Raw genomic sequence first — 14,569 nt, 5'->3', positions numbered from 1 at the left:
TTAAAAAGGATAGAGATTGCAATTAAAACTAGTTTACATTAAAGATAATTGAGAGCTAGAAATTGAAGTTATTTTCTTTTACAAAATATAAATTTCAAAAACAAAAGCTATTATTGTTCCTAGTTAGCAGCTTTAAAAGTTGGTGTGCATAACATTTTTGTTAAATTTTGAAGTTTTAATTGGATGCTGTTTAGTTTGGGCAAGAATTAGCATTCTTAAAGATTATAAAGACATGACATTAATAATGGTTTAAAAATACATGTGGTAATTAGAAAGATAAGATGTGATCAGCTTGAACTTATGTCTTCTGCCTCTTGACGCCCTCATTTATAGCCAGGTTTTGGAGACGGAGCCTGTGGAGGAGTTGTAGGGGTCCTCTTCGTGACTCTTCGTGTCCTTCTCGTATTTCGTCGTGTCCTCCTCGTATTTCTTCGGAAAGGCAGCCGTCAGCTGCTTGGTGATCCTTGTACAGAAATACGTGGTATTGTTTGTAAATATGAGGGGTCATTACATTATTACTCATATAGAAAACACTAAAGAAAGCGATTAAAATTTTATGAGGCTTCGCTTTTGCAGACTTGAAGACTTACCTGTGGGTCCGACCATTAGTTGGTGAAGTCAGTGACATCTTTAGTCTTTTTTCAACATTAAAGATTAAGTTTAAGAGTTAATAATAATAATGATGAGCTTTATCTCGCTAAGTTTACTGTACACTAGAGATTCTCAAGTCTTTTTACTGATGACAAGCTCTGAACGATGATGACAGCGCGACACACTTATTTCATTTTTTATTACTAATAATATAAAATATCGTAGTGTAAAACTTTAAGTATCAATAAAGTAGTGGCTACACGTAGCACTAAGCAGAGCATTATTGCTGCCGCCGGAGACGTTGACTCAAAATTGATTTTAATTAATTATTAAATGCTTCATTATTTTTAAGTTGTAAAGCTTGGAAATGGTTTGGTTTGACTTAGCTTAACGTCCCGTGGTTATACCTGCTAGGCTAAAGGAAATGTGGACCTACTGATTATAATGGAATTCAAACCACTTTGGTGGTTCAACTGTAACCTTATTGGGAATCGAACCCGGGACCACGCGAACCGAATTCAAGTGTGCTAGCCGCTAGACCAAATGGTAGAAAACTTCGAAATGGTAGCAAATTTCTACTAGATTAAATCCGGTTTTAGTAGAGAGATTAGATTCTAAAGGGAATATATTCTTGGGACACTTAATTGATTGCAGAAAAAAGCACTTCTCGCTGCCTATGACGTTTCTTATTCTATAGCGGTCAATATTAAAACCGAAAGTGGTTGATTTCTGACCCTTGAGGTTTAAATACCAATGGTAGATGTTACCAATTCCTAAAGCGATAAATCGATTCCAGAAAAAAACTACTTCTCGCTTTCCCTTATTCTGTTTGTTTTATGCAAATCAATATTGAAAACAAAAGTTGTAGTGAATTTATATCACTTCCGCTTTTAGCAGCGAGTTAAAGTTGGAGATTTAACTGTATTCTTGGGACTGTTAACCAATTACAGGAAATGGATTTTCGCTGTTTATTACTGTTGTTTGCTCTACATTGATCAACGTTAAAACCAGAAATTGTTGGTTTTCATTACTTCTGGCGGATGAGTTAGGTACTTCTATTAACGAATCCAATTCTTAATTTTTAACTCTCTACGTCCGTCAAGTCAAACTCGTGCCCTTTGATTCATTTCCTGCTGCCTTCTCTTCACTCCGAGAAAATATAACTATATAACAATATATATATATATATATATATATATATATATATATATATATATATATATATATATATATATATATATATATATATATATATTTACAGATAGGATTAATAGAAATGCAATGCTAGTCAACTCTAAAGGAAATTACGGGCACAGTGGCTCAGTGCTACAGTGCTTACTTCTTGTGCATGGTCTCTGGTTCGATCCCCGTGCAAGTAACTTTGTGATGGACAATATCATGTCCGTGGAATTTCTCGAGGTATTCTCGTTTCCTCCCACTTTCTCATTCCACCAATTCTTCCATCATCATTCACTTTTTTAATCATCAGTCTCCCTTAGCCTTAAGGGCATAATCGTGGGACGTTAAACTTCAAGTCTATCATTTCAACTCTAAAGCAAAAATTCAGTAAAGTGGATATCCCTGAACTTATTTGCCTGCACGGTTCTCAGAAAATCGTAAATATGCATCGTACGTGGGCAAGGGCGCCGATCCCCCCCAAAGATCACGTGGGCCACCTATTGTATTTATGACTATACAATATTTGGCATAATTTGAATGCAATTTGTCTTAAAATCCTCATATAGCTATATATATACCTTCTGAATCTGAATGCCCCTCCCCTCAAATTTACAGAGAAATCGGCGCCCTTGTACGTGGGACCAAAACTGTCCGAACAACTGAAAGCTGGTTGCCGGAAAAAGATACCAGATGTCGGGAAAGAATCATTCAGGATAAAAAAAAATCTTGCGTATATATTTACTACTCCAATTACCTTATGTTCTTTTCAATCTTCTTCCAGAACTACATTATCAGGTAGGATTTTAGTTATTTACTTACCTTTAAAATACATAATTAGGGATGAAAAGGACTTTGCTTCGTTTTTTGCGCCCTGTACTTGACTATTTGGCCCATTTGATGTATTAAGTTTCACATTCCTTTCCTCTACATCCTGGCCACAATTGATGGATGAAATCGATCAACCAGTTCTTGAGATTTCGTGTCTCCCGGACAGAGCAAATACATAAAGGAGCTTCCGGTAAACGAATTTTCTTTTAAGAGAACAGATATTGAAAAAGATTCCAAATAATGGATCTGTTTACTACATGAGAGTTCAGAGGGTAGATTATCAGATTTCTAAAACCAAAAAGAAGCACACTTTTCCTCTCCACCTCTAAAACAATTCGCGGTTGCTTATATTTTCAATTTATTTGTACTAATTTTATTGTATTATATATATTTTTTTTAAAAAAAGAAAAGAATTACAAAAGTAAAAGGATTACACTAATGAAGAGAAATTTGTATACACTTGTGACTCTCAAAAAAAAAAAAAAAAACTTTAGTGATACAGTAGAGCGTCGATTATCCGAACGTCGGTCAACCGAACGACCGCTTAACCGAACTGTGTACTCGCTCGCACCTGTTACTCTCCCACCCTACCGTCCATCATCCCCCTCACTCCCAAACCAAGTTTCCCACAGTAGTCGCCGCACTGAGCCACCGCTGGCGGAACATTGCTTCTAATGGGGCCTTCATAAGGCGCTGCTGACCGGCCAAGCCGCCAGTCGCTGTGTTTCAACAATCAGCACACTTCTGTCGGTTTGGCACTGGCTGTAGAAGTATAGTCCAGTACAGTGCAGTACAGTACAGTTCGATTACCCGAACAAACCAGTTTTCCGAACACCCATGTCCCCCAATTACTTCGGATAATCGACGCTCTACTGTACTTCAGTCACTTTTAAAAAAAAGTTATACATTGTACAGTCCGCAGCAAAAAAAACCTGCAACATGAACATGTAAGTTTGTTATGAAACGACGAAGTCTTTTGCTCCAAAATAACTGTACAGGGGAGGATGACGAGGTTTCTCCTGGCGTGATTCGTGCCACTTAGACGTTATGTTGATTCCCTGTGCTGTTAGGCGTAGTTTCACAATAAACTTACATGCTCATGTTGCAGGTTTTTTTGCTGCGGACTGTACAAACACAAACGTGTTTCAGATTCGTTTTCATCATCATACTTATATGTTGTCCATAATTTGTACAAATTTGAAGTTCTATTTTCGGACTGTATTGAGTACATTTTTAGTATCTGTTTGGGAAATTTCTATTTTGAAAATACATCTGTATTCTCTCACATTCAACATTGCAATTGGATATGTGAAAAATGTGAGAGGCTATTTTCAAGTTTTTTGAATTTTATAGAACAGCATTTCTTTTTTTAAAAAAATAGTTTGCACGTTACTTAGTCTGATATAACTTACTGAACTTCTCAGATTACACAATTTTCGTAAGCAAACAACACTCTTACATCGATGTTAACGTCATACATTTTAACATAAATTATTTTTAAGCCACAAGAGGAGAACAAAACATAGCCAACTTAATTGCAGACGACACAAATTTTGCCTTTTCAAAACTGGACAGTCCGTCCAATCATATTCAAAGGGAACCCTTTTAAGAATAGTCCAGGAAGATTTTTAAGAATAGTCTGTATGCATAATCACTTTACAGAATGTTCAAATTCTATTTTACACTGAGAATTTGTTATTATTACCCTTATCTGTATGAGTACTCGCTGGATGCATATATGATTGTTAGTGTTAACTTCCGTTGAAACTCATGTACCTGCATAATATTACGACAAAATTTGTAAACAATTTATTTATTTATATATACATATTTCTGGGCATTACCAGCATTGAGGCACTAAGCCTGTCACATATGGGGATGACATTCCTGGGCGAGCAGACTACTTGGGGAAAGGGAAGAAGGAAGAAAGTAACGTGAAAGAAGGAAGCTGCCTGGAACCTATTATATTAGGTACCATCCCGGCATTCACTTGATGTGAATGGCAGACTTGAAAAAGCTGTTACACTTTTTAGACCGAGTGTCCCTATCGTTATTCGAACCCGGGACTGCTCGCAACAAAGGATTGTGAACAATTTGAGTTTAAAAATTTCATTTCGTATGCGTTTAAACTTGATTGATAGTTTTTTTCTTAATCCCAAATCAAGGTTGCGAACAATATAAGACCAGACATAATTTTCATGACGAAATAGATATCATCCAACACAAACAGATACTGAACACTTTCCGAGACGAGACATTATCTAGACAACAACTTTTCGAGACGAATCATCTTCAATTCTCGTCTCGCAGGAGATCCTACATCTGCATTTAAAATCAAGTCGTGTTCGATTTTTTTCGATATGAACTGACTCACTTATGGAAAATAAATAGTATCTTAGAAAGGACAAAAACAAACTTTAAACTGAATGTACAGTTTTGTTCTTTTTAAAAAATCTTGGACACCGACGTTGCTTTTAAAGGCATATTTTGACAACTATATGTGGGAAATTCTAACACTTTGGCTCCAAATAAAGATCTCAATTGATCAATGAAAATTTACCTTTGTTTAATTTATTTCCGACTGTGAGTACGAGGCGTTTATACAGAGAAGTGGGTGGCAAGGTTTTTTGAACAAGACTGTAGATCTTGCGATCCATGCTAGTATTTATTTATTTATTTATTTATTTATTTTACTCTTTTATTTTCTTTGTGAATTACATTGACTTTTGCTAATCCAGCCGTCAATCTAATCCCTCAATAATCCGGTCCCACATCTGGCCTCCGCCGCATGACATTGCAACAATCTGTCAACAGTTGTATTTGTTTATGCTCTATAATCTCAAGCACTAAGGTAATCTATTTTTTCCGTATACTTTACACCTAACAAAATATAATACTGCATGTGTTAAATTAAATTTCAGGCACTCTCAATCGTCATACACTTTCGCTAATCCAGCACCCGTCTTTGCAAGGAATGGCCGGATTAACGAGAGTCTACTGTAGTTGTTTATAGGTATAGTAGTTTTTATGATAATTATAAAGTAACAAATGTATTATTATTATTATTATTATTATTATTATTATTATTATTATTATTAGTAGTAGTAGTAGTAGTAGTAGTAGTAGTAGTAGTAGTAGTAGTAGTAGTAATAGTAGTAGTAGTAGTAGTAATAATAATAATAATAATAATAATAGTAGTAGTAGTAGTAGTAGTAATAGTAGTAGTAGTAGTAATAATAATAATAATAATAGTAGTAGTAGTAGTAGTAGTAGTAGTAGTAGTAGTAGTAGTATACGAAACCATTACTATCTGTGGGCGTGATTCTGGGTGATACTTGGGGGGGGGTACTTGTTTCGGGGCGGAACAAAGTAGTGGTTTGGATTCAATTGTAAATTTCACATAAAGTCGTACTGTAAACGGATGCATACTTCTAACCAAGGAATAACCAAGCACATGCACCCATAGAGTCACAGAGCAGATACAAATAAACAATTATCGAATAATAATAATTATTATCATAAATAATTATTGTAATAATAATATCCAAAATTTCTCCTTACAATTCATGTTCGCATTCCGCAAATAAATGTTTCAGTGCAACGTAATATGATTTACTTTAAGAAATTGGAGCCAAAAAGTTTACTACAGTGGCCCCGTACCATTTATTTTCTTTATCGCTCTCCAAACTGCACAGTGTTGCCATATTTATTCTATAAGCCTTTAACAAAAGTTTGGAGTTCCTTTTACAGAGAAAAGATTAAAAATTATTTTGCACTTTGGATTTCTCAACTGATGTTAAATCTAAATGCTTCTAAATGTCTTCTAGAAGCATTTTAAAGACTACACATTCAATAAATTAGTTTCAGAAATTAAAGTATAACAATAAAAATAATTTGTTTAATATGCATGCATGTGACATGCACATTGTGTTTTTAAGATAATTGATTAGTGAACACAATGCGTGATAGTCACTGATTCATTAACGTTTCTTCGTATACGTGTATGCGTGCATGTATTTATACAGGTAAACTGTACCAAAAAAAGTCAATGAAACAAGCTAGAAAATAAAATAAATGGGAAGGTATGTTGAAAACGCAATTGGTTAGCAGCGTTGGTTTGTTTCTTGAGTTTAATTAACGTTGTTGGTGATTTTGATAGTTTGACAATTTTTCAACTTAATCCCGCTAGACTTAAGACTAAATATATAGCCTATATCATTACAAGTTACGGACCTCTCGTTTTGCGAAAAAATTTGGTTTACAAATAAGTTTTGTGAACAGTTTTTAGGTTGGCTTGCATTAACAATTCTACATGCCTACGAGTACTTTTGCCCGTTTGTCTCAAACCAGGTGCGGATCCAGAATGTACTTCTGGGAAGCGGTGGGTTGTAATACTACTACTTAGAGCTGCTTTTAAGAGTTCCAAAATCTGGGATGGGTTTTATTTATATATAAAATAAGAATGTTTTCTCTTGTGGGGAGCGATTGCCCGAATCGCCCCCTGGATCCGCCCCTGCCTCAAACAGTATCTGTCAGAGTTGTGTATCCAAAAACTACTTTTTCTGTTATTTTTCCCACTTTTTGTGTTTTCTTTTTCACCCCTCATAGTATTTTCTTTAATTTAGTATTACTTCCTTGTCTTCAACAAGGATATGGTTATAATAGTATATTATTGTGTGTAGAACACATTAGTTGCATTTCCTAAATTTCAAGAAACAAATACTACCAAGAAATTTTAATAAAAATAAATGGAGTAATAAAGTAATTATTTACTCTCATTATTAGAATTAATCAAAATTGTTATATTAGCCCAAACCCACTTGGCGTAAGAGCTCTTTGTGGGCCTGAGTCACTCCAATGCCATCTGTTAGCGAGCGGATGAACTACGTCAAGCCTAGAGATTAACACGTGATCAGCACGCTGCGTCACCTTGTCTCTAACAGGTGTATCAGAAGTTTTCATGACCCAGCGGCCATCACGTGATTCCTCAATTTGCCTCACGACGCTAGGTGGAAGCAAAAATATTGGGAAGCATCAGCCGGGATCACGTGGACGTGGGTCTAACGCTGTAACTATTGGACTATGGCGTCCCAAAATTATTATTTATTTATTTATTATCTCCATTTATTTATTTATTTATTTCGGAGCTTATAGTTTCATTCCAGGTTTATATATATATATATATATATATATATATATATATATATATATATATATATATATATATATATATATATAAATTTGATGAAGTGACTGTACGAAGACAGTCAAAAATATCTATCAACGTTTAAAAATATGTAAGTCATTACATAATTTATTCAATAATAAATATAGTTTTAATGTTGTTATATCACACTCTTCGTGGACCCGATAAGTCCCGCGTAACTTCGATATGAAATTAAGAAAAAAATCAGGGAATAAATTTACAAATATATATATATATAGTGGCGGATCCAGGATACGATCAAGGGAGGGGCTAAACCATAATTTGCCGTTTTATCCACTGTAAAGCAGAATTGAAGCCCATTTTATCCAGTGTAAACCTGAGCGTCAAGGGGGGGCTATAGCCCCTTAGCCCCCCTTGGATCCGCCCTTATATATATATATATATATATATATATATATATATATATATATATATATATATATATATATATATGACATTTTTGAGACGAGGACAGAAAAGGTTTCGATAAATTAAATTGAGATGAGGCAAGGAAGAATTCTTCGAGAACGAGACGAGACAAGACGAGAATTCCACAAAAAAAAAAAAAAAAAATACGACACAAGAAAGCCCTACTTCTCGTCTCGTCTCGTTTCGTGGGTAACACTAAGTGTCAAACAAAGATAGTTTTAAATAATGTAAGTTAAAAGAGATTTTTTTTTTTAAAGTCAAATTAAAACTTAAGAGTTTGACAAAATCTTTTCAGTAATGAAAGTAATCTTTAGCTATCATGTCTTCCTTCGCGCAGTAAGAAATGTGGTTCTCCATAAGAGCTGTTCTGTATTTTTTTTTTTTTTTTTTTTTTTTTAATACTTGGTGCGTCTTTAGTTCATACCAGAATCGTATTTAAACAAGGCCACCAAGGACCATGCTCTGGGCCGGCAGATTTCCTGCAGCCAGTTCTTTTTTTTTTTTTCCTTTCTTTCACATTCCAGCTCTGGAAATTTTCATAAAATCAATCGTAATTTTATAAACTGAAAATAATATATTTTATTTGTTATATATATACTTTATATTTTTTACCACTTGCTCTTAAATATTGATTATTCACTTACTGAAATTTTTTACACGTTATTTATTGATGTTGAGATGGTGACATTTCTTTAAACAATCAGGGGCGGCAAAAATATTTAATACGTTCCTGATTCAATTATTGGTACGTAAATAATCTACAATTCACTAGTAGGCATGGCCACCCGGAGCGGGGGGAAGGGGGGGGCAAGGCTGGAAGTTGCTACTCCCAATAGATGTTTAAAGAGTGTTCAATTGTTGGAAACACACGTCAAAACACAATATTATTTTATATGATGTATGTATTATGTTCATACGTGAATCAAAGTGTGTGTGAGTATTCCCGAAGTACTTGTGTGTTGGTCTTTTGCCCCCCTTGGAAAAATTCTGCAGCCGTCCCTGTTATTACGCCATACTTGTTTCATTGGACAAATTATAATCATGTAGTTTTTACACATCTCGATATACAAAAACGAAAAATTAGAATACTGTTAAATTGTGGACATTATAATAACCTGAAAATTGCGAAGTAGGCCTACTTTAAAGCAAATTTGCTAGTAGCAAACAATATCTTGAGGATTTTCTCTACGAATATTCTCCAAATTTTAACATGGTTTCGTGATTTTTAGTTGTTATGAAAAGGAAATGGCAAAGCTATTACACCAGAATATTCTTAAAACTCCCGTTTCTCTGTTGCTGTCCATAAAATAATGAGTGAAACAGGAAGTATGTGTGTGTGTGTGTTTATAATTCTGGTACCTTCTCTGCATTCGTCTGGTACAACTGTGAAAAAAAATCAAAATGCTCAGAATCAAACATTAGGTCTCTCAAAGAAATGGAACGAGGCTGATCGTTAATTGAACCAGAATGTCACAGGGGAATATTTATAATTTTTTGCCGCCCTGGGCCATTAAACAATGTCGCCCCCTGAATATCAATGTTTGCCGCCAAACTTATCTAATTTCCAGAACTAGAATAATAATTAAAAAAAAAGATCTGAGAAAATTTGCCGCCCCTCAAAAAATGACCGCCCCGGGCCATAAGTTTGCTCATGCGTAAATACGGTCCAACTTCTAGTGATAATTTACTAAAAGAAACGGTATCACATTTATTTAAAAAAAACTATTTTATTTACTTGACGAGAAAGAGCTTTCTAGAATCAGATGACCCAGGTTCGATATTCTTTACCACAAAATCTGATCGAAGTTTTATGGAGCTGTGTAAAATCATATAATTTTATAGCCCAATAATTTGTATATAAAAATCGAACCTGAAACAAAAGAATGTCGATCAATAGCTTCCTTTTTTTTTCTAATGCATTGATTTTTCTATTTCTGTACAGAAGTCTTTATCATAGACCGGTAAGTAACGAGCTATATTCTATACATTAAAAAGTCAAAAGCAACAGAATACAAACAATATGCAAATACGTGTAATCAAATAAATGGATACATTTCATTAGATAAAGTAATTATTTCTAATGTTCATGTACTTACATGGTTTAATGGGTCAGTGTATGAATCTTCAAAAAAACAGTTCGTCTTTTGTCTCCTCACGAGTATTGATAGGTGCACAACCTCAGTGGAGGCTTCTGCTATCTTGATCAGTGCTGCCAACTTTCAGGATACAAAGTTTACTACACCTGAGTTTCAAGGTTACACATCCAAACATGTATCAACATGTATTTTTAGTTAACAAAAGGAAACAAAGAACCAAATATCGCTGTCTTTAGTCACCAATAATTGTAAGGAATATTAATGTGTTTGGTAACACATTATTACTAAGTTGTAAAATCATAACCGATATTTAAATTGAAATCCAATTGTGCCAGTTTTATGATCATTCTTTTAGCGTAACTGTTTATGTGTACAAAATGTATTCTCACACGCAACGTGTTGGTAACTAATATTGAGTACTTTTCGTGCGTTAAAAAAAAAAACGTATTAAAACACGAAAGACAATATATTAGTTGTATTTTCATGTTGATTAGGCAAAACAAAATCAGATATTTTTGAAAGCTTATTCGTAACTGATTACTTTTTCTTTAAAAAAAAGACTGAATGTTTCAGTGGCGTATCTAGCCTGGGGGCCTAGGCCCGCCAGCTTTTTGAAAATAATTTAAGCTATTATCTGTATATTTTTGAAAGTTTATAGTAAATCCATAATATACCTTTCATAGTCTGGGTCCTGGCTGGCCTCCCATTTTTTCCTTCTAGATACGCCACTGGAATGTTTTATTATATTTTGAAAAGATAAAATAACTTGTGTCTGAATCCTTCTTTTAAAATATTTTCTCAGTATGCTATAATGTAAAGTAAGAAACATGATTTTATGAGTAGCATACTTTAAACATTTTTTTTCGTCAAATTCGCCAAAAATAGCGTCTTTTTTAAATTATAATAATACATTTAATTAAAATCCAAACAGGTATTCTTGCACGTTTTTCCGTGTTGATTTAAAAATGTTGATTTGAACAACTTTATTATTAAAAAAAAAATTATGACACGCTAACCAGCTATTTTAAATCAATTCTTATGCAAACATGCTATTAATTCATCATACTGTTTCATGCAATGATTTACATACAAACGCAATTTTATTTTTATTTTTTTTTGTGCTTTTTTTTAACGAATTGTTATAGTAAATCTAGATAGGTCAAAGAACTCATTTTACATTGTGTAATAAAAAAAGTTTAAAGTGCAAAACTGTTTTGATAACCAAATTCCTAAGATTGTATCACTGAACACGCATGTCTGTGGTAGTCATGGCAACTGCGAACACCGACCAGGGGAAGGCGGGGGAGTATCAGACTTCTGAGGAAATGTATTGATCACAAGGAAACATGTCAAATTTCCAATACATTTCCAGTTTTTCTAATCTCTAAAATTTGTTCTTTTCAAATTGTGTGTACAATTAGATATGTAAACACTTGTATCGTTTGAAATCCATGCCAATATCGTAAGCACTATTTTGTTCTAGGCATGGGACCACTTGTTTCCCGTCCAGAGCAGCTGCTGACGCAATATTAATATCTATGTGCGTGTGTGAGAGAGAGTTTTCTGTGTGTATGTGTGTGTGTTTATGATTTACGGTGCTCCGAGCTTCTAGATCTTCAGCTGTTTAGATATGCACCAGGCAATGCATAATTACCAATAAGAGGACATATCCCTATTTCTAATTCGATAATTCTGTAGTTCACACACCCATACACTATTTGAGAACTCATGGAATGCATATTATCTTAATGCACCATTCTCAACATATCCTCTAAACGATTGTTTCTCAAACTGTTGTCCTCAAGAACTGTTCTTGTTGCCCACTTGTTCAAAAATATGGGAAAAATAGAATTCAAGTGAATTGCGTAGTGCTGCTTCTTATTATAAGGCAAAAACATACTATAACGTTAATATGCAAAATTCAAACCATTCCAGAGTTACGGGTTGCAAAAACATCCAGGCGAAAATATTTCGATATTCCTCATCCTTAGTATCAACATAATATGCCTCAGACTATAAAGTATTTTCGTAATACGTCGTATTATATTTTCCGGAGTAGCGAAAAAGTTGAGGGGATTTATTCCACGTACACTCTCCTTACTACGGGTCCAGGTTGGACTAATACGAATAACTGCCATATTATAACTTAAGCTTTCATTTCCGAAATTAGCATTATTTTGAAAGTCTCTGCCTTGTCTACGATTGTACATTTCAATAACAATAAAGTATTGTTTGTCAACTTTCTCCAAAGACTGACTTTTCTTTTTATTACAGGTATATTAATATCCGAGTTGGTCTTCACCAGGAGCCAAAAAAGCTATTTTAGGTAATATCATTGAATATTAGTGCAGAAGAATTTGCAGGTACGGTAAGACATTTCAAATCGTATGAATTTCACCCAAAAGAATAAAAAAAGGTAAATAAGTAACGTTTCCAATATTTTGTAGTTCGGTAAACACAATCAGGGATTCTTAATCATTACTATCACTATATGTCACCATTGCTATTTAAATATTGTTATTTAAAAATATTTTAAGGCAGCACACACACACACACACACACACGTATATATATATATATATATATATATATATATATATATATATATATATATATATATATATATATATATATAGTACTTGTACCGATTATGGCCCGGGTCCCTAATATGGCCCACGGTCAATATCTCTGCAGATTTACTTTGGTGCTACTAGATGACAATATAAACTATGTCCTCATGACAAGCGTAAACATATTTGCGCGGCTCAGAGGACATAGTTTATGTTGTCATCTAGTAGCACCAACGTAAATCTGCAGAGATATGGTGGGCGGGCCATAATCGGTACAAGTACCATATATATATTGATGCCTAATTTTAATTAAGAAATTACTTTTCATATAAACCTTATAAAAACTTTATAAAATGTTTTCCTTTTCTTAAAGTAACCTACGCTACAGCTAATTAGCGTCTCTCCGAGAATTAACCTTGATCAAGAAAATTGTTTTATGAAAAATATCACTTGATTTTGCTATAAACAAAACATTTCTAAAATGAAGTTTCTAGTTTGACATTCCACAGTTATGTTCTTTTAAACTGAAAAAGATGCACGATTACGAGAGAAATAGTGGGATGAGAATGTGGGAGAAATCGGATAACCCCGAGAAAACACATGGACTTGAAGTTTTATAAAGAAACAAATTGGTAATTTGGTTCTTCAACGCTGTTTGCAACAAATGCCGTTAGATATACTTTTAAAATGTTGATATTATTTGATTTTCTTAGTACTGTGATTACAATATTATAAAATTCGAATATTATATAAGAGAACTATCAAAGAAATATCCGACGTTCTTTGTTTTTGGGAAAACTACATGGCGTAGGTTGACCAAATTTTGCGTCATAGAAGAGGGGTCCATGATTTTTTTTAGTCTGCAGATGGTGGTACTTTGCATCTTCTGTTGTAAAGGAGGGATTCTGTTGGGTACTCTTCTGTCGCCTCGGCGCGGCTAAAATGGTAAAGACATGGGTGTACGGATAAAACACAAGAACGAAGTCATAATTTGACTCCGTGAACACATCCGACCTTTCCAAGGCCTGACAAAACTCTTGAAGATCCAGAGAAGATCGCCAGGTACAGGCCCGTATTCACGGGGGGCAAAGGGGGGCCGGCCCCCTAAATTTTGGCTGGCCCCCTCAAAGTTTCACAGTAGGCTTGCAAATGAACTATAATATGGTGATGAAGTATAATGATTGGGTCGGGCCCCCCTAACTTCTACCGGGCTCCCCCTAAATTTTTGGGCTGGCTACGGGCCTGGTCAGGTACGTAGCAAAATCAAACCAAATGTTGATTGTGTACTTCGACTGCCGAGGCAATGTGCAACACGAATATGTACCGAAAGGATGTACAGATACAAAGGAATTCTCATCAGACATTCCCAGTCGTCTACGTGACACTGTCCGAAATAATCAGATCTACAAACTTCAAAGCTCCGAAGACTGCAGCAGGATAATGATTTCATTCATGCAGTTCATGTAGTTGTCTTTCTTACCACACCACATGATTTCGGTGTTTCGGCAAGCTCCTTTACTCTCCGGGTATAGTCTCGTAAGACTTTTGCTTCTTTCCAAAAATTAAAAGGTACCAGAAAGAAACTTGCTTTTGCACCCGAGAGGAGATCTAGCACAACGTAACGACTGCTCTCGAAGCACTTCCCGATGACGAGTTGAAGACCTGTTTTC

At 34.6% G+C, this 14,569-nt stretch overlaps 1 protein-coding gene across 1 annotated transcript in view; it reads right to left on the bottom strand.

The window, feature by feature from the left end:
- The window catches only part of LOC145672079 (vesicle-associated membrane protein 3-like), a 100,358-nt gene extending 89,904 nt beyond the window's left edge, over positions 1 to 10,454 (bottom strand). Inside the window, exon 1 of the mRNA XM_081741331.1 lies at positions 10,330 to 10,454. Coding sequence (XP_081597457.1) covers positions 10,330 to 10,331 — 2 coding nt within the window. The 5' untranslated portion in view covers positions 10,332 to 10,454. The remainder of the gene's footprint in view (positions 1 to 10,329) is intronic.
- Between the last annotated feature and the right edge of the window lie 4,115 nt (positions 10,455 to 14,569).

The sequence above is a fragment of the Thermobia domestica genome, chromosome 15 (assembly GCF_964235325.1).
Source record: "Thermobia domestica chromosome 15, izTheDome1.hap1.1, whole genome shotgun sequence".
NCBI classification, from domain to species: domain Eukaryota; kingdom Metazoa; phylum Arthropoda; class Insecta; order Zygentoma; family Lepismatidae; genus Thermobia; species Thermobia domestica.
The sequence above is the reverse complement of the archived record's forward strand: the minus strand, read 5'-3'. Positions and strand labels throughout refer to the sequence as shown.